The sequence below is a fragment of the Sapajus apella genome, unplaced genomic scaffold, assembly GCF_009761245.1.
Source record: "Sapajus apella isolate SASKATOON/1434 unplaced genomic scaffold, GSC_monkey_1.0 scaffold164, whole genome shotgun sequence".
Lineage (NCBI taxonomy): Eukaryota > Metazoa > Chordata > Mammalia > Primates > Cebidae > Sapajus > Sapajus apella.
In genome coordinates, this window is record NW_022437104.1 from 2,134,979 (window position 1) to 2,156,704 (window position 21,726).

The window sequence follows — 21,726 nt, forward strand, 5'->3', positions numbered from 1 at the left end:
TCATGGAGGACCTCTGCTAGGGCAGTGTGCAGGGGAAATGAGGGGCTGGAGCCCCCACACAGAGTCCCCAATAGGAAACTGCCTAGTGGAACTATGAGAAGAGGGCCACTGTCCTCCAGACCCCACAATGGTAGATGTACTGACACCTTGCATAGTACACTGGTAAAGCCACAGACACTCAATGCTAGCTGTGAAAGCAGCCAGAGCAGAGGACTGTATCCTGCAAAACCACAGGGGTGGATCTGCCCAAGGTCATGGGAGCCCATCCTTAGCATCAGTGTGCCCTGGATGTGAAACATGGAGTCAAGGGAGATTATTTTTGAGCTTTAAGATTTAATGACTACCCTGCTGGATTTTGGACTTGCATGGGGCCTGTAGCCCCTTTGTTTTGGCCAATTTCTCCCATTTGGAATGGAAGCATTTATCCAATTATTGTGCCCCCCATTGTATCTTGGAAACAACTAACTTGCTTTTAATTTTACAGGCTCCTAGGTGGAAGGTACTTGCCTTGTTTCAGATAAGACTTTGGACTTGGACTTTTGGGTTAATGCTGAAGTAACACTTTGGGGGACTCCTGGGAAGGAATGATTGTGTTTTGAAATGTGAGGACAGACGCAGCGGCTCACGTCTGTAATCCCAGCACTTTGGGAGGCTGAGGTGGGTGATCACTTGAGATCAGGAGGTTGAGATCAGCCTGGCCAATGTGGTGAAATCCCATATCTACTAAAAATACAAAAATGAGCCAGGTGTGATGGCAGGTACCTGTAGTCTCAGCTACTTGAGAAGCTGAAGCAGGAGAATCACTTGAACCCGGGAGGCAGAGGTTGCAGTGAGCTGAGATTGTGCCACTGCACTCTAGCCTGGGCGACGAAGTGAGACTCTGTCTCAAAAAAAAAAAAAAAAAAAAAAAATTAAAAAAAAAGAAAAGTGAGGACATGAGAATGAAATTTGGGAGGGGTCAGGGGCAGAATGATATGGTTTGGCTGTGTCCCTACCCAAATCTCCCATTGAATTGTAATCCCTGTAATCCCCATGTGTCTAGAGAGGGATCTGGTGGGAGGCGACTGGATCATGGGGGCACTTTCCCTCATGCTGTTCTCCTGATGGTGAGTTCTCATGAGATCTGATAGTTTTATGAGCGTTTGACATTTCCTCCTCCACATGCTCACATTCTCTCCTGCTGCTTTGTGGAGGAGGTGCCTGCTTCCCCTTCTGCCAGTCCCTTTCTGCCATTTCCCTTCTTCCATGACTGTATGTTTCCTGAGGCCTCCCTGGCCATGCAGAGCTGTGAGTCAATTAAACCTCTTTCCTTTATAAATTACCCAGTCTTGGGTATTTCTTTACAGCAGGGTGAGAACGGACTAATACACCATCTAAAGAAATGCATTTGGGGCACCTCAAGGAGCTCAGAGAAACCACAGAAGATATGAAAAAGGAACCAGGGCCAATGAAACATGGAAGAAATTGATCCTACTTAATCCAAGTGACAGGAAGTTAAAGACCTACTCCTTAGTCTAATGGAATACCAAATCTGGAGTCTGGGGATTGTCAAAGTGAGTGATGTGTAAATTTATACTTTCCATGTTGATCAGTTAATCATCAATTTGTTTTATTTTATTATGTTACACTCTTGCCTACTTCAAAAAAGTCTTTTAGTAGTAAGGGAAGAGCAACTCTAATTCCATACAATTACTTTCACTTGGTCCCTAAGAAATAGCACAGATATAAAATCTTTTCTATTCATTTTAATTAGATTTTATAGACCAAAAAGTTGGAATTTTTTCCCTTTCATTAGATGAGAATGAATGAATGACTTTCTCCCTGGAGAAGACTATGTATTTTCTGTGCTTCAACCTAAATATCATTTTCCCTATAGTCTCCATCAATATCTTAATAATTGGCAACTGAATTTGTACTTTTGTTGGTACCCAGAAAATTGCCACTTATTATAACAATATTGTGGCCAGAAGATGCATGGAAATTACCAATCAGTCAAATGTGCACCAGTGTAGAATCCCACATGTGATTTAGATAGGTACACCATCTTTGTACAGTTGGTCTCAAGATAACTGTCTTAGTTTAAACAAAATATAAAATAGATCTGAATGGCTTCCTGGTCAGAATCTTTGCCTGTTTTTCCCAGCCTCAGTTCATGTACTCAACTAGTTGTTCCATTCAGATGATATAGGTTATGCTTTGACTACAGCCTCCAGCCAGAAGGAACAAGAAATCCAGGAGGAGACAGAGTCTGGTATCAGTGTCAGCTTTAAGATCTGACTCACTCTGTAGGGACTTAAGTGACAATATTACAGAGTATTCATTTGAAAATGAGGAAAATGCTGCTATATAAAAAGGAATGCATTTAGAAAATCATTCAACATGTAAACTCTGATGAAGAGCTTAAACTTTGTTTCATTCTACTGTTTCTTTGGTTATATAAATAGGGAATTGTTCCCTAGAAAAAAAGGTGGCCTGGCAGCCCTGGTCTTCACTATAAAAGCAGAGACGCCCTGGCACTGCTGCTTGGCCACTGTGTTCCTTTTAACAAATCATTAACCACTCTCAGTTTTCTCTGGATTGCATGTAGTCATAGGGATAACTTACTGTCAGCCTACCTCTCCTCCCCTATGAAGTGGAGAGCCCACTCCTACCTCAGGAGTTAATGAATAACTCACACAGAGTGTGACACAAGGGTGGGTTTGAATTTAAGGGCAGTTCCTTTCCCCAACCACCACCCCACCTCAGTATTGGTGCGGCATTCTGCCCTTGCTTTATACTCTCATTTAAAAAAATATAACAGGGTCCAATTTCACCTCTTAAACTAATCTGGCTCCCTTTTTTCAAACTCCTAATTTTGGGAAAAAAAATCCAGAGTAGTTCTACTTTCTTCTGATATTCCTTGAAAATACTTCTCCTTCATAGCAAAGATAATCAAACAGCTTGGTTCCTTCCCTGCTGTGAAATATTGAACTTCACTTCAGGACCAAAGGACATAAACCAGTTTAAGACATAAACAGGTTTAGACCATCTGCAGATGACAGGACAGAGATTGCATATTGTATTTACTAGGACAAGAGATTTACACTGCCCACTTTGGAATAAGATTGTATGTACTTAGTTCAACTAACTACTGAAAAGTCTTATATAGACTGAAAAGCCAACAGACTTTTTCTGTGTATATGTAATTGCTTTATTATGTATATTTTTTTACTTTGAAAAAATAATGCTTTGCCATGGTGATAGTTTTATCTTTCATATCTTTAAATAGGTGGGGGAATGAATGGAAATTTGCTTTCTCAGCTTTTCCACTATACTGTGTTTTTAATAGATACTTTCTTTCAGTAGGATGCTGTGTATTTAAGCCTGCAAAATTCTTCTTGGGTATTTCTGAATCCTGTTGTGTACGTGTGGGTTGAGAGTTCAAACATCTCATCTCCTTTAGTATTTAGTTGCTCACTTTATTGTTAGAGAAACCGGTCGCCAGGTATCCTTTCTCTATTTTCTGACATAAAGCCTTTTGGAATTCAAATTTCTTCTCATCACACACCTGATATTGACTTTGGAAGCAATTGCCATAGAAAAAAGGTTCTTACTCAAACCATCTAATTGAGAAATAACTGACTCATGCCTACTCCCTAAGTTCGGGGCCAGTGTGGTGCCATAATTTTTTCCCATAACACTAAAATTCCACTACAAGTATCTTCCTTAAAATCCTACCCATATTCAAGAAAACAAACATGAAAATGTGTGTGCCTCTATGTGTGTGTGTGTGTGTGTGTGTGTGTGTGTCTGTTCTTTTCCTAGGACAGTGTTCATTTTCATGTTAATTCTGTCATTTAATAAAATCTCATTCTCCTTTCAGTAAACCTGTAACCTTACGTCTTTCCCAAACTTTGCCAATTGGCAAACACCTCTTTGTAGAGCTATCCATAGTTCTCAGATCTGCTAGCTTCCACTCTGTGGACCTCCAAATACAGTGGAAGAGAGAATGTGACCAGGGAAGAGAGGACTGTTAGACTGAAAAGCATTTTTGTTTAAATCCAGCAACAGGTTGTACCCCATTGCATACTCCAGGGCAGATAACCTGATGCATCCTGGTTCCTCGTTCACACAGCTCACCACTGAGGAAGCACATCTATGAATTCCCTATTCAAATTTGGTTGGCTCTTTAGTATGACTAAAACATGGGGACACACTATCTCTAAATAAATAGTACTGCCTGTTTCTTCTAATGGCATATCAGCTCATTGTTTCTAAGCCATGGAAATCTTTGCAATTTTAATAATGTAAGCTAGCTCCCTAATCTCTGTGAAAGGGTCCTTGAAGCATGAAGTATACAGTTGTCCAACCCACTTCCACAATTCTTGCTACTTTACACATCAGTTTAGTAGCTTACACTGTATTAGCATTAACTCTAGACATAATAGATGGAATTATGAGATCACATGTGCTAATGTAATAAATTTTTGTGTAAGACAAAATGTTATTACATATTTCTTGTCTGACAGAATTGTACAGTATTTCCTACTAGGTCTGAAGTGCACAGTCTAGAGGATAAATGATACAGAAGGTATCTGAGTATTCAAGAGCCTTAGAAACATTCTCCCTGGAAATACAAAGAGTAGAGAGAGTTATTAGAGAGAGGTTTTCATGTTCACAGTCTAAACTGGGTCTAATTGTTGCCATTACAACTAGAGAGCAATTTCAATAGAACATCTACCTTCTGAGGGACAGTATGGCAGTTCATTTCAGTGCAAGACTGAATCTGGCTTTGCATATTTGGGAATACTAACTTATGGTTTTTGAGTGTGGATTTTTTGTTTGTTTTTTAAATGAAAGCTACATATACTTTACTAGGCTATTGTCATTGCATTTTTTAAGATGACTTACTTGTACTTTAAAAAGATGTTTAACATAGAGTTTCTAACTGACAGATCTGGAAATCAATCTGAATTGGACATACTATGGCTTCAATGCACAGGATAAGTTTTCTCATATTGCTACCTTAACATTAATTTGATACCCAACTTGAAAACAATCCCATAAAAATTTCTTCATGGCCCGTTTAAAATTGCAATAGTTCAGTGAAACTCCAATTAAACAATTGCCCATTAACTTGTTATTTAAAATACAGACTTAAAAACCAATAGACTTTTTTTGGTGTGTATGCAATTGCTTTTATAAACACAGGTTAGGTTGGAATAAGGAAGTCCTAGTTCATCATGCTGGAGCTTGTCCTCGCTGCTGCAGGCTGTTGAAGTGAGCCTCCTTCAAGATCTGGTTGATGTGGGAATAAAGACCTTGGCATAGTACATACCCCTCGTGCAAGAACTGGGGAATGTTTGTATTGGGTTCAGTAACAATCTGGTTTAAGTTGCCTTCTGGTCCATTTCCTCTCTCTGGGATATTAATGTAGCTGCTGCTCCTTTCCTTATCACTGCATGAAAACTGGAAGGAAAAAGACAGAAAGGGGATTGCTATTATACTATTACAATATTTTTCCTACTTGGCTTGGAGAATAGCAGCATAAAAACTCTATACTGGGCTTAACGGTTTTTATAAAGTAGAGCCATTTAAGATAGTTCATTCTATCCTCACAACAATCCTTCAATTAAGTTGAGATTAACAGCCCCCATTTTACAGATGAGGAAACAGATCACTGCCTTGTCCAAAGTCACAGAACTAGGAAGTGGCAGGGTGAGCATTCAAACACAGGCCTTCCAATTCCAAATCTCTTCACACATTCTCTACCCTTGCTTGTAGCATTTATTCCAATAACCAGATCAGAGAAGTAAATACTTAACCTCCACCTGAAGTATCAATTAATATTAAGGATGTAGTAGAAATAATGACCATAACAAGTAAGATGGACTATGGGTAAAAGTTACAATGAAGCAAATAAGACACATACATGCATACACACATAGATATAAATAAACAATGACTTTGTACACATATCCTGATAGTGGACATTTATGGTCCTCCTATATCAATTCAATACTACATACATATCCTGAAAGGCATTTGACCTACTTTTAGTCAAAGTTACATGTTACTTATTAGCATTTTATGGCTAGCATTCATTGTTCTTCTATATTTATGGATTTAATAGGGTGTGTATTTCCTCTTAAGATCTTTTTTTTTCATTGAACTAACATGACTCAGTATCTTTTTTATGTTGGAGAAGCTACTCAGGGATCCCTGTAAACAGTCATTTCCAAGAATTTCCTGCCTTCCAATGTTACAATTCTCAAAAGAATAAGGTAATGGCAAGGACTCTTGTTCAAATTACAATATTAACAATGCTGGTATTATAGTTCTTCTAAGTAAGTATTTTCCAAAGGTAACATTAGTAAGACTTAAACCAAGAATGGTCATAGTCCATAGGTCATTTACAGCTGCTCAACTTAGGTCACACAGTACACTGCCCACAAGTACCAAGAGACAACCTATGCTCATCATCATCCAACTAGAAACATATGTTAAAAGAACTTATGCAGGAAAGAGATGGGAAAGGCCAAATGAAGCCAGATGTGAGAGTTAGCATAGCAATCACATTGATTTAAGGAATAAATTTTAAGGCCAATTCAAAAAGAAAACTCAAAAAAATATTTTCTTAGGCCCGAGTATAAAACTCTAGAACTCCCACTGTCGCAAAGTAATGATGTTATGAATATTCCAAAATTAAATAAGCTATTACATTGGATAAGAAACCCACAGTCCACACTTTGGTTCCTCTTAGTTTTGCTTGTTTTTTTGGTTACAGGTACTGCCTGAAAAATCAGGTAAGAATTAAAAATCATTTCTGATGAATCAAATTTTCATTTCCAATGACAGCATATTGATTTTACACTATAGTGTAACACTAGGGTGATGCTATCTTGTGTACATTAAAAATTCATAGGCTAGAAGGGATTTCTTTAGAATAATTATTGAGAAAAAATAGATCTACCTTTAATTTGCTTCATTTAAGAAGTTTTTAAACTCAATTGTGTACAGATATAAATAGGAATGCTCATTAACACATTTGTATACTATCAATATTTTTTAATAGCTAAAAATCAGAAACAACTAAATATTTAAAAACAAAGTAGTTAAATTATAGTACATGCATTCATACAACAGAATCTCATCAGCCATTAACAATAGTAATATATCATTCTATATCAGAAATCTTTATACTTCAAGTTCTTAGAAAAACCTATATTTACAGGCCATAAACATAGTTAACATAAATAACTAAATAATGACTTTCACAGCTTTCATCTGGGTAAACCATTTAAAAATTAATTAATTAGGGAAATGTAATGGAATAAATGCCTGTAAATAAACGTCATATAATTTAAAATCTAAAGTTATAATAAGTTAAATAATAAATACTCATTAAAGGTCTGGATCATTTCCAATTTTTTAAAAAAATAGGAAAATATTTTTCTAATAAATGTTTTGTTATTTAAAAGAAAATAATGTTTGTCTAATTCAAAGGTTATTTAAAAGTTATTTGTGAAACAAGGTGAAAGTAACCAGTAAATAAGAGCAATGTAAAGAAATATCGCTTTCTTTACATACTATATATTCACCTCTTTATAAATATAAAGGTATTTTTGGCAAGAAAGGTTAAAGGGAAAATAATTTTATATGAGAAAGAATCTTGTATGGTAAATTTCTGTCCTAAAATAACTGGTTATTTAAGAAAGAGAGATGTCTAGGATAAAACAGGAAGTCCAGGCATCTCATTAATGATTTGTATCAAGTTGTCTTTAATTAAAGGAAAATTATTTATAATAGTCTTTTTAGAGATTAGGTTTTGATATTTAAAAAAAAAAAACACCTGTACACTAAAGAATTGTTTAGAACAACAAAATTTTCTTAAGGTATTGTTTTACAAGGGATTTTAATTTTTTTAACCCAATTTTTAACTTTTATTATCTTGCTGTTTTCAGCTTTGTCTCCACTTTGAAAAGGCCTGAGATAATAACTGTCTCCTTCAACTCATTTTTAGCTTCTGTAATTTTTTTCCTCAGGTTCTGTTTGCCATGGCCTGATGCTAAAAATGTTTTATCTTAAAGGTCTAAAGAAAATGTTTTCTTCCAACATAACATTCTGTGCTCTTGGCTTTGAATTCTATAAATCCAAAAATTTTCACTAATTACCCAGGAAACACTCTCCCTATGTCTAAATAATTAAAGTATCCTTTCCATTAGTTTTGATTTGCAGGTTACCTAAATGGACTCTCCATAGGGAACAGCAATTGTACTGCAAGAAGATTTTTTTTTTTTTTTTTTTTTTTTTTGCTTTTTTGGCAACTGGTTTAACAAACAAATTTTACATTTTATCAAAATAACTCCTATGCCATTGTTATTAAGTTTTGATTTGCTTAGAAAAAAACTGAGGTTAAACTGTTTTTTTTTTTTTTTAATCAAGGTTATTACATCCATGTAACTTTGTTGCTTTTAAAGTCCTTGTGCCTTTAAGTTACAGGGCTTTGACTCCTGAGTATTAAAAAGAACACCAAGTCCTGCTAAATCTTAAACAATGACAGCAGTTAAAGCCTTATCTTCAGACCCAGTAGAAGATGCCAATAAAAATAAGCTGTTCATGAGACACAGGGCCAGAAATTAAAACTATTCAATTGCTCAAGGCCCAGGGACTATCATGGAAGAGGTGGGTGCATGAGATTCTAATGGCCAATTTTGAGAGACAAATTAGTTCAGTTTCTCTATAAATTAATCATTAACATTGATGGCACACTGATGCAAGACCAGCATCTGGGCCCCAAAGTCACAGTAACAAGGTTCTCTTGGAAATTAAGAAGCATTAACCCACTTCTTAATTTAAAAAATATAAAGGTTATAAAAAAAGTTTACTGAAATTGTATCTTATGGTCAAGATGACCAAATCTTAATAAATTTGTTTATAAAATTTTAAAAGAGGATTTAATGGGATTTACACCATCTTTATTAAGGCTTCTTGTTTGGGAAATTAAGTCTCCTCTCTGAAAAAATAAAGGGTTTTGTCTTTTTTGGGGAAATCTTTGAGTTATCATTTGGCTAAATAAATAACTTATTTTACAATGACCTTTGATTCTATTTTGTGATATTAAGTGTTTTTAACACTTTATAGTTGACAAACTTTCCAAAATAACATTCTAACTTTGGTCCTCATTAATCTTTTGATATTAGGTCCCCTGAAGTCCAAAAGAGACATATTCAGGTTATTTGATATAATAAAATCATATAAGAAGTATTGTCAAGTATGAAACAGCATTTAACCTTTTTTGGATTATATTTATATAAACGTGTTACTAGTACATGTTTCAAAATTGTATGAAATTCCTGTGAAATTGACATGTTTTGGTACATGTCAGCAGTCCCCAACCTTATTAGCACTTGGGACTGGTTTCGTGGAAGACAATTTTTCCACGGATAGGGGAAGGAAGGTATGGTTTCAGGATTAAACTGTTCTACCTCAGATCATCAGGCATTAGATTCTCATAAGGAACACACAGCCTAGATCCCTCACATGTGCCGTTTACAATAGAGTTCATGCTCCTATGAGAATCTAATGCCGCCACCTATCTGACAGGAGGCAGAGCTCAGGCAGTATTGCTCGCTTGCCCACCACTCACCTCCTCCTGTGCAGCCTGGTTCCTAAGAGGCCATGGACCAGTACCAGTCTGCAAGCCTGGGGACTGGGAATCCCTGGTATATGTTATCAGTAGTAATTATGATTATGTAAAATTGCTGTATGCCACAGAAGTAACCAAATTTCCTTGTCAATTGTGTCTTTAATTATGACAATTTTAGAACTCTTGTCATTCATGGTTGTTTTACTTTTATCATTCTCAAAAGGTGCTTTCACAATCAGATATAGGACTCTGACAGGTGCTCTTGAATGCAGGTTTTGGATAACTGTGGAGATTGTGATGCTATAATAGAGGAAAAACTTCCAAGACTCCCATAGAGAGCTAATGTGTTCATAAACATTGAGAACAGGAGTTAATTACATAGCCTAGACAATGGAAAACAAATAATCTTTTTGTGACTTTGAAACATTGTTTGAAACTCAGAAACTTGTGTTTCTGAATTTCTAACTTTGTTTATTTTTCTAACTTTTGTTTCTCTTTGAGCTATTTTACTGCTTTTTAACAACTGGGTAAACTATGCTCTTGTGAGAAAATCTGAAGCATATTTCTCTCTACCTGATTTCTCCAGAATTTGAAAACTATTTGCAATTATACATAGTTGATGGTAGTATAGTTATTTGCAAAAATTTGATAAGACTCTGTTTTCTTTTGTAACATGACACAATTGAAGACACTGGTTAGTTTACTGAGGCTTTGATTGGAGTGGCATACTTTCAGATACAAACAGATTGTTTTAAGGAATCAGGGTTGACTTATAGAACCAATAAAATCCCCTTGAGAAAGCTGGCCTCATATATTGTCTATACAGTTCCTGTACAGGTTCCTGACCTGTGGTAAGTAAAGAACGGCACTTTCTGATAGGCCCAAAGAGTCCCAGATTATCTTGGGACCTCAGTAAGGAATTCACCCAATTAATACAGGTATTTACAGGCATAGATAAATCCATGGCTGGGCTAAAGGCTTTGAAGTGTAATCTGAGATTCCTTATGGAATAAAGTTCCAGCAAAGCCAACTCAAAAAACAAAAGAGCCTGCATGGCCAATAGCTATTCTTGCTGACTTTATGCAAATACTCAGGCCAAGCATAATAAAACTAACACTTATTTTACACATAAATTTGTCGTATGATTTGTTTTTAGTGAAAATGGAGGTTGGAGAGAGAAAAAATACGTTTCAAAATGAACTATAGTATACCTGTTGTTAGATTCTAGTCTTGCCTAATGTTTTTTCAATTTTTATTATTTTCTAGTTTAGACTGAATTCTAAAATTTTTCCTGGCTACAAGTCTCCAAAAAAAATTTTTTTTTTTTTTTTTTGTTTTTTTTTTTTTTTTTTTAACTTCTTTCCTTTCCTTCCTTCCATTTTTCCTGATTTGAAATCACTAAAAATTAACCTGTGCTTTCTTAAAGCCTTGTGAACTGAAGCTAGACAATTTAAGCTTCAGAAAAAAATAACAGCAACCTATTTACATACATAAAACACTTTCATACCTGCCTACTGATGTATGGACTTCAGAGTAATATGGCCTATATTGATTTTCCAGGATTGTTCTCCATCTTCTTGTTTGTTTGTTGTATTCTTTCTCTCTTCCTCCCCCTATTTTCACTTCATAGGCCATGATACTTCACAACCTGCTAGAAATGAGATTTCCTAATAATATGTGACTACTCATCTAGAAATAAGCCATTCTTGCCACAAGAGATCAAACAAAATCTGAGACCAGAGACTCATTTTCTTCTAAAATGCTTTCTCCAAAAGATTTAAGAAAGTGTGACAAATGTGAAGGAAAATAAATCTCAGGGCTCTAAAATCATTAAGCCAAGGGAAAAGTCAAGCTGAGATCTACATCAGGCAAACCAGCTTCCCATTTTATTCCTAAATCCGGTAGCTACAATTTTTTTTTTTTAAAACAACATACCTTTCTCACAATTTGCCAATAAGAAAATCCTTTGTGGGCCTTAAGATCTTACCCTAAAACAGTTCTGTTGAATTTTACCCTGGCAACGTAAACTGATAACTTACCTTCACAGGTGCCAGACAGAAAGTCATCCCTGTGCTCACCTGAGACAAACGTGTATCTGATTGTTCCCTCTGCCCTATTGTTTATGTAAAAATGCAGATTCACTAAGCCAGACTAAATTGTACATTCAGTGAAAGGCAGATGAAGGACTCAAAAGAATGCAACCTCTTGTCTTTTACCTACCTATGACCTGGAAGCCCCAGCTTCAAACTCTCCTGTCTTTCCAGGCTGAACCAATGTACATCTTACACATATTGATTGGTGTCTTCTCTCTCCCTAAAATGTATAAAAGCAAGCTATACCCCAACCACCTTGGGCACATGTTGTCAGGACCTCCTGAGCCTGTGTCAAGGGTGTGTCCTTAACCTTGGCAAAAGACACTTTCTAAATCGATTGAGACCTGTCTCAGATATTTTGAGTTCACATATATATAGTTGGGACTTTAAATAATTTTTTTAACTTTTAGTTTTGTATCTTCACTTTCTAACTCATCTACTACAAACATATTTCTTTTGTGAAAAACAAACATTTTATTTGTAAGTAGGCAAACTAAAGAATGCTACTACAAAATGAAGTAAAATCTGCTTTTGGATTCAGTTACTTCTGACTTCAAAGCAAAGACTTAAAAAGCACTATGAGTCCATAAAGGAGGTTTTGGGAAGAGGGTTTAATCTCCTTTAGCCTACTAAAGAGCATCTAAAAAGTCACATACACTAGCATTTTCTAGGCCAATAATGCTGTTCATTTAATAAACATAGCCTATATCATGCAATCTGGGCTTTGTTACACTTACCCTGTGAATCTATTTCATGTGAGATATCCCGTTTAATGGGTTGTTTTATTGTCAGAATGATTGAGAGGAAAATCTGCTTCTTGATGGTACATGGTTTTGACACTTGAAACTGCTATCTTAGTACAGAAGCATTAACCTTACAACACTTTATTTTTTAAGAGACAGGCTCTTGCTGGAACACCCAGGCTGGATTGCTGCAATCCCAGCTCTCTGTGGCCTTGAACTCCTGGGCTCAAGGGATCCTCCTGCCTCAGCCGCGCAAACTGCAAATTCTTTTATCAGAGAATAAATAAGATTTTTAAGTACTCCAGTATTTGGAAGGACTCATAATATATAAAACATTTTCATCATCCTCCTGATTCCTCATAAAAATGTCTTACCAGAATGCTTATCCTATCTGACAGTTACAAAGCTCATTCTTTTTTCTCTGCATTTTCAATATAGGTTTAATGCTGGTATCTGTGCAAGGCAAATGAAGAACAGAGCCCTTGCAAATTTACATACATAGCAAAATAAAATTATATTTATGAAGACGCTAAAGAAGGGTATCTCATTATGCAAAATTCACAAAGGCACTTTACAAAAACCCCGGAGTCCAGGCTTGTGTGAAAAAGCAGGATCTAGGTTAGTTTGGGCCATAATGAAATCTGCATACTTAACCTGTAACCAAAGAAACTTTGAGGCTAGCAGGGATTTGCCATAACATATTCTGTTTTAGAATAGGCATCAGAACCACCTGTGTGGCTTTCTGACACTTTGACTCATATCCACATGCTGGGGCCCAACCTCTGAGAGGCTCTCAAGTAGGCACAGATTGTTCTGATGTCCAACCAGTATCTCAACAAATATTTGCATGTCTATTATAAAATGTATAAGGAAGCACTTTGCTTGGGCTACTTAGGGATTCAACAGGGAATTCTTGAGCCTAATCAAGAAAAATACAATACTTTGAGAATGACAGCATCAAGCTATTGCAATGACAAGAATGTAGCAATGACTGCTGACTGGGGAGTGAATGCAGATTACAGTTTGGATTTAGAAGAAAGAGAAAAGACACAGTACTTGAGAGAAAAAGAAACCAGATGCAAGATTAGTTAGGGAGTGAAAAGAGAACCTTAGCAGGCTAATGAAGGAAACAGTAAATAAATAGAACTGAGGAGATGAGACGGAATATCAATTACAGAATATCTTCATAAAAATAGAGCAGAAATTCATGCATGTATTTATGATATAAAATTATATAACTCTTTTTAATTGTAAAAGCAGATGAACCTGGTAGTTTACTTTCTTTCAAGCCTTAGCTTTCCTCTCAATTCTATCCCTCCATGCCTTAGAGCTTTTCCTTTATGTGAACCTCCATAACAGAACATTCATTCCTAATACATATTCTATCCCTGGTATAATAATATGATGTTTATTCAAAGGCACCTGTAGAAACTTGAGTAAGTAAAACAGATGATCCTAACCAAATCCATCAGAGGGCACTTAAAATATGTGCTCCCAAAGTTCCAGTGCATTTAAAATGACACGTCCACATTCCCTAATACTAGAAACATTGTAGAATCTTATGAACCGTAAAATACCAAGTTAATTAGGTTGTTGAATTACAACCACTTTCCAAATTAGCAAGGCAATGATATTCATGTGTTAACTTCTCTGTGCTGATGGGGTAAATAATCTATGCTTTTTGTAGCTCAGTTTCTCTCATAAGATGAAGTTAGAACAGACACTGAGTTGTAAGTTATTTTTCAGCTTACAAATGCAATTTATAATAGAATCTATACAATTATTTAAAAATCTATGCAACTCACCTTGTTTCAATTCAGTAAATGGGATTTGAACAAACAAAAAGAAATGAAAAAAAAAAAGACTGATAGGTAATCCTCACCTGCAGAAAAAAACATGTGGACATATTCATCTTCAATTCATTAAAACAACTGAGATTGTAAGATTCAACTGCAATATGAAAGTGCTTGGGATGTTTAGTATGCTACATGAACAAGGTTTCTTAAAATGCATGAAACAGATTGGGCCGTCTTTGAAAAAGCTTGTTCCTCCATTTTGAATGTATCTTTAAGTAGAAGCTAATTTCACAAGGTTCCCATTTTGCCATAGTGTTTAAAACCACATCTAATGACCATTATTTTGTTCAACAATTTCATCCCTAAAAACGTCTCCCAAAGTAGTTCTGTCTCTTAGAATGTATGTAATCAAACTTAATGAGAATGACTGTAAATTCTCTTAGGTTCTTAATGAGAAAGAACCTAAGAGAAAATGTTCTTCAAAAAATTTCATCAACACTAGGGCATGGTGCCACACACCTGTAATTCCAGCACTTTGGGATGCCAAGGCAGGAGAATCATTTAAGGCCAGGAGTTCGAGACCAGCCTGGCCAACATGGAAAAACCCCATTTCTACTGAAATACAAAAATTAGCCAGGCACGGTGCTGCATGCCTGTAATCCCAGCTACTCAGGAGGCTGAGGTGAGAGAATCATTTGACCCAGGAGGTGGGGGGTGCAGCGAGTGGAGATCATGCAATAGCATCTTCAGTCTGGGTGATCCAGTGAGGCTCTGTCTCAAAAAAAAAATGTCTCAGTTGTCATCCGAATTGATATTACTTAAAATAATCTGACAAGGGGAGATTTCCTACCAGTTAAAAAAAATAATAGGATTCATAGAACTCTAATTTTAAAAGTATGTGGGGCCTCCTGGTTCTGTTTTTCTCTCATTTGTCTTACTTCTGCTGCCCCCTTGGAATTGTAGCATTAGCACAGAAAATCTTTTCCTAATCTATACAGTAGGGAAGAGAAAAAGGCAGAGATCTGCTCCAGATAAGCCACTTGTGTGTATATCTACATAATTTTCCACTCTTAATTTCTTCTCAATAAATTTTTTTGAGTAAAAATAATTTTTACTCAATAAACCGATGGGAGTATAAATTAGTTCAACCATTGTGGAAGACAGTGTGGTGTCTCCTCAAGGATTTAGAAATACAAATACCATTTAACCCAGCAATCCCATTACTGGGTATATACCCAAAGTGTTATAAATAGGATTATAAATTGTTCTATTATAAAGACACATGTACACGTATATTCATTGTGGCACTGTTTACAATAGCAAAGACTTGGAACCAACCCAAATGCCCATCAATGATAGACTGCATAAAGAAAATGTGGCACTTATACACCATGGAATACTATTCAGCCATAAAAAAGGATAAGTTAATGTCCTTTGCAGGGACATGGATGAAGCTGGAAATCATCATTCTCAGCAAACTGACACAAGAACATAAAACCAAACACCACATGTTCTCACTCATAAATGGATGTTGAACAATGAGAACACATGGACACAGGGAGGGGAACATCATACACCAGGGCCTGTTGGGGGGTGGGAGAGCTAGTGGAGGTATAGCAAGGGGTGGGGGGACTAGGGAGGGTTAACATTAGAATTACCTAATGTAGATGATGGGGGGATGGATGCAGCAAACCACCATAGCATGTATATACCTATGTAACAATCCTGCACAATCTGCACATGTACCCTAGAACTTAAAGTATAATAAAAAAATAATAAAGAATAAAAGATAACCAGGAAAAAAAAAAAGGTAAAACGAATGCTCCTGGTAAGTAAGAGACACTTGTACAGAAATGTTTGGGTCTTTATCCAACAAAAATCCCCCAGCACCTAAGAGAATAAATTATATAAGTTAAACATAGTTACATTTTACCCATCCAAGTAGCTGCCCAGGATCTCGGATAATCATACCTGTGTATAGGTAGGTACCAGGAAGAGGACATGGATTGATAATCTTTTCTCATCTTGCTCAAAAAAGGGAAAAGTAAGCCATATTAAGTTACTAACTAAAAGGATTAACTCAGAAAGACTTTACAAGGCTCCTTTAACACTCTACTAGTAATTATATCTCAATTAAAGCTATATTATGCTAATGAATACAAGTCATTAAAGTGAAGCACCTTGAAGTTAGAATTCAAGCTCCTTAGAATGGTGGTTACCAGAGGGTTAGAAAAGAGGAAGGGGAGATGAAAAGAAGTTGGCTAAGGGGTATAAAAATACAGTTCTAAAGAAGGAATAAGTTATAGTATTCAATAGTATGGTAGGAAAATTACAGTTAATAATAATTTATTATATATTTCAAAATAGAAAAGAATTATAAGTTCCCAACACAAATAAAAGATATATGTTTGAGGTGATAGATATCCCCATTACCCTGACTTGATCATTACACATTATATACAGGTATCAAAATATCACACGTACCCCCAAAATATGTACAACTATTCTATATCAATAAAAAATTAAAAACTTCAAGCTCTTTTTCCAGCACCATTAAAGTTTTACAAAATTTGAGACTGCCCCAGATTTTTAACTTTTTCACTGAGAAAGCAAGACTTACCTTCCAGCTAATAACATATCACTACATACTAGAAAATATGTTTTCCATACGAAAAGTAGGTGAGTAAGACTACTATTCCCTGCTCATATGAGGGGCAAAATTACGGGGCCTAATTCCTCCTGATTATGTTTAGCAAAGTTTTTCTGTGCTTCTTTTCCATCTCCTGTGAGATACTGTATATAATAATTAAGAGCTCCAGCTCAAAAGCCACTGTAATCAAGCAAGAAAGCTTTTATGAAGATTTCTTGGAATAATACATTTCTTTTCATTAGGGAGCACAAAGTGGATAATTTAGTGTAGACAATGAATGAAATAGAGGTTATCTAATCACACTTCCTACCTCTGTATCTCGAGAATCCTGAAAGACAGGGCTTCTCTTACTCCTTTTGGGCTGGGGGGAATGATGGTTGCCCTCTTTATTGCCATTTCTTCTTTTCCTGAAAATAAATTGCAAAGAAAGAGGAAAATATGTCATCTAAAAATTAATCTTTTGGACGCTTTAACTGTAAAGCAGTGACAACATATATATATGAGATCTTGCCTGAAAAAATATGTCACTATCTGCTATCCCAAGATATAAAAGTCTTAAGTACTCCATTACCAGGCATGAAGATAAAAAATGTAATACAAGAACTGTAAGTAAAGTCAGGCTGTAAATTTCATTTCTAGAAATAATTTTCATAACTTTAAGTGACCCTTGAAAATAAAGTAAGAACATGACGAATTTAATAGCTAAGTTTTCAAAATCTACCTAATTAGTTTCATTGTCTTGACTCCATGAAGTTACAATTCCAGGGTAAATGATGTTTTAACCCCTTCCATAAGATAACACTTAAGACATGTATAACTGCCAGTGTCTATTTACTAGTAATTATAGCTCAATTAAAGCTATATCATGCTAATAAATACAAGTCATTACACTTGTAATGGTGTAGGGACACTGAAGAGCTATTTCTTGTATGTTGAATGTGGTTAGGCACTTACTGTTGCTATACCAACTAGTATTATGACATAGTAGTTACTCCACTGGATTGTCACCGATTACTTTCTTGAGATTGTGGCCGATTACTTCCTGGAAATATTCTTTTTTCAAAATTGCTTTCAATGATTGGTAAGATTACATCTTCAGTTTCAAGTTCCTTGTCAATAAGTAATCAGATTGCAGCATTTAACACAATTTTCACAGCACTCTATTATGAATCAGACATTCTCCCCAGCCATCTGTTTAGAGACTACTTTTGAGTTTTTGATACTTCTAAGAATGGCTGAGTTTACCCATTTTTATAATTTCATTACTGTTTAGTCAATTCTCACCTTTGGGAGACTGAGTACTGATCACATAGTGCAGTGATTTCTAACACTGTTAAATTAAACCACTTTCTTTAAGAAACTAAAAGCAACACATAATAGGAAAAAAAAGGGGTTCCTGTACTGGGAACAGGGGCTCTTTAACCACATCTCTCCCTATATCTGCTTTCCTGTGACACCCACTAACATAGCCTGAACTCTTCTTAAAACTGAGGAAACAGGGGCCGGGCGCGGTGGCTCACGCCTGTAATCCCAGCACTTTGGGAGGCCGAGGCGGGTGGATTACGAGGTCAAGAGATCGAGACCATCCTGGTCAACATGGTGAAACCCTGTCTCTACTAAAACTACAAAAAATTAGCTGGGCATGGTGGTGCATGCCTGTAATCCCAGCTACTCAGGAGGCTGAGGCAGGAGAATTGCCTGAACCCGGGAGGCGGAGGTTGCGGTGAGCCGAGATCGCGCCATTGCACTCCAGCCTGGGTAACGTGAGTGAAACTCCGTCTCGAAAAAAAAAATAAAAAAAAAAACAAAAACTGAGGAAACAGCAGACCCAGAGAAGCACAGTTACTCAGACAGTAAAATGAGTCAGGGTGGTAGAGCTAAGGCTGGAAGGAAAGTTCTCTTTAGCCTTGGCCCAAGGTCCTCCATAAAAGTTTTCAGGAAGTAAAAGTTAATGAAGAACTGCATGTCCCAATCAAACAATATCTTTATGATAAAGAACTTGCCAGTATAAATGAATCCAGCTTATTTGTATACAGTGTTTAAAAAGGCACTTTTTTTTTTCTGCAGGAAATGTGATTTTTTCCCAGACATGTGTGAGGCATGCCAAAGCAGTTTTAGTTGGATTTGGGGAAAGAACTTTGTAGTCAGATGAGGCTTGCTTCCTATATACTGTTTACTGTCATATGTCTGTGCCCCTAACTCCAAGAGCATGTTGGTAATTTGGCCCCTGAATTCATAGTTAGTGTATTTTCCTTTATATTGCAAGCTCCTCATTACATTATCTAAATCAGTGCAGCAGGCTCCGTTGACTAGCTTTTCACCACCGGCCTAAATAACCTTAGGATGCCTTCCAGAATCTCAGTTCTATGAATTGATCCAGGGTAGGGTCTTTTTTTCTGAAAGATAGGCAATATATGAACACCTGATCAAAACATGGAGCAACAATAAAAGATCCACCGCATCTACCAAGGAAATTCTAGGCTACATCTTACGGAAGCCTCAGTGGGATTATGAAATGAAAGAAAGAGCTTCGAACCTAGAAAGATCTGGGCTCTGTCCTGAGTCTGTTACCAACCAAGTAAATGCACTTTGTCAACTGAACTGGCTGAGGCCAATAAAACAGATTTTTAAGATATCCTAATGACACAGGCAAATGCTGACTACAAAATGCCAAATAAAAAATCATGTAGAAAACTGTTGCTACATTATACTCCATTACGAAATGATTGATTACATATAGAAAAAAATGACTGAATGTAAATATTATTTTATTTCACAATGTTTATTGAGCATCCACTAAGTGCTAGGCACTCCTCCAGGTGCCCAGGATACAAGAGTAAAACAAACACAAGCCACAGCTCCTGCCTTCATTAGGGAGCATGGTGATGGTTGCCTTTGATCATGGTATTTTGAGTATTTTGCGCTCAAGTTTTACTGAAACTTTCAACAGCTCACAATATGTTTGCATTGTTTTTAAAACAGACTAATACTATGAAAATGGTTTCTCAAAGTGTGAAGCTGAGTTTAAAAAGCGGGATGTGGGCCGGGCGCGGTGGCTCACGCCTGTAATCCCAGCACTTTGGGAGGCCGAGGTGGGTGGATCACGAGGTCAAGAGATCGAGACCATCCTGGTCAACATGGTGAAACCCCGTCTCTACTAAAAATACAAAAATTAGCTGGGCATGGTGGCACGTGCCTGTAATCCCAGCTACTCAGGAGGCTGAGGCAGGAGAATTGCCTGAACCCAGGAGGCGGAGGCTGCGGTGAGCCGAGATCGCGCCATTGCACTCCAGCCTGGGTAACGAGAGCGAAACTCTGTCTCAAAAAAAGAAAAAAAAAAAAAAAAAAAAAAAGCGGGATGTTCAAATCATGATACAATGTTAATCTCTTTTGTTTAGAATGCAACTTTATGAATGAAAAACATTCAAGGAAATTTATCACAAAATACGATTAATGGTCACGCCTGGGTGATCAGACTATGGGTAAGATTGGCTTTCTTTATTACACTTCACAGTCTAACCAAGTTTTCTACAATGAGATTCAGAGACGTTTGTAATGAAAGAATGCATTGATAAAGGTCCACAGAACCCCAGTATCAAGTGGAGAAAGATGACAAAACCAATCAGAGAAACAGAAATAACTAGTTGCAAGGGTACCTAGCAGCCTCATCGAAGAAATGCCAATTTGAAAAACAGAATGGTATTGTCCACTGACTGAGTTTTCACAAGGGACCACGTCTCCCCACCTCACCCCCGCCTCCAGGGCTTGTAAGGCACCGACCACCAAAGAACCAGTATTTTCTTTCGGAGAACGCTTCGCGGCATTTTTTTCAAGTACGAAGGGCTGGGCTGAGGCGAGCAGGGCCGCTTCGCGGAGCAACACTGCTACCTCCAAGTCTTGCAACCCGAGCGCCACAAACCCCGGAGGAAAATACATCTCCGCTACGTAACCTCCCCGAGCCCCAAGATCTTGGCTGCGAAAGCAAAGCGTGATGACGGTGGGGACCAGCGAATGGGCTGGTACCGGCCGGAAAGGCCCCGACGAACCTACCGTACAGGGCAGCCTCCCATAGTCTTGCCCTCAGAACCATAGCAACCGCGCAAGAAGTTTCTGCGCCGCCGGAAAAACGCAGCCCGGAGGGCGGGTCTGGCCTACGATTGACGGGCTCTGGGCCTGCGCATCGGAGCCCGGGGAGGTCCCTAAGGGTGAGGGGCAGAAGTGGAAAGTGGCTGATTCGAGAGCTAAAGATCCGTACCATAAAGGAAGCCTAACCCAGCTAGGGTCTAAGTGACCCTGCAGCCGAGGCTGCGGAGCAGACAGCCCTGGACAGGGGACTTTTAAACTTCCATGTTTGTCTCTGCATTGTGCAATTTTAACAAGAACCCTGCTAACTCAGTTTAGTTAGAATTCTCCATCCTCAATATCTCAGGTTCCTCATCCCACAGGTGATGTCTGATCACCGGAGTCCACCTTCACCAAGAATCCTGTTAGTTCAATTTAGCCAGAATACCCCCTTACCCTTGGTGTTTCCTCTTCGTAATTTTCCATCCATTGCTACCCACCCTGCTTTTTGGCTATAAATCCCCGCTTTTCCTTGTTGTATTTGGAGTGGAACCAAGTTTCTCTCCCTTCACTACATAACCCCCCATTGCAGTGGTCCTACACCTATCCTGATGGATAAAGTCTGCCTTACCGTTCTTTAATAAATGTCATGAATAATTTTTTTCCTTAACACCCTTTACTTGGATCCCATGCCCTTCCACATTTTCAAGGAATAAGCTTTTGTAATGATCATTCCTTTTACTTGAATCACCAC

At 37.3% G+C, this 21,726-nt stretch overlaps 1 protein-coding gene across 1 annotated transcript; it reads right to left on the reverse strand.

The window, feature by feature from the left end:
- Positions 1 to 1,592: 1,592 nt before the first annotated feature.
- Positions 1,593 to 21,065, reverse strand: FAM104B (family with sequence similarity 104 member B). The gene is made up of 3 exons (XM_032267032.1): positions 20,961 to 21,065; positions 17,221 to 17,317; positions 1,593 to 5,448 (listed from the first exon to the last, which is right to left on the reverse strand). Exons 1-3 carry the CDS (start codon positions 20,978 to 20,980, stop codon positions 5,221 to 5,223), a joined length of 345 nt encoding a protein of 114 aa, XP_032122923.1. The 5' UTR covers positions 20,981 to 21,065; the 3' UTR covers positions 1,593 to 5,220.
- Between the last annotated feature and the right edge of the window lie 661 nt (positions 21,066 to 21,726).

Coding starts and splice junctions, on each gene's coding strand:
- FAM104B (XM_032267032.1), bottom strand. CDS start 20,980: ATGGGAGGCTGCCCTGTACG. Junction 17,318..20,960: donor ATGGGAGGCTGCCCTGTACG/GTAGGTTCGTCG, acceptor ATTTATTTTCAG/GAAAAGAAGAAATGGCAATA. Junction 5,449..17,220: donor AGGATTCTCGAGATACAGAG/GTAGGAAGTGTG, acceptor TTTTCCTTCCAG/TTTTCATGCAGTGATAAGGA.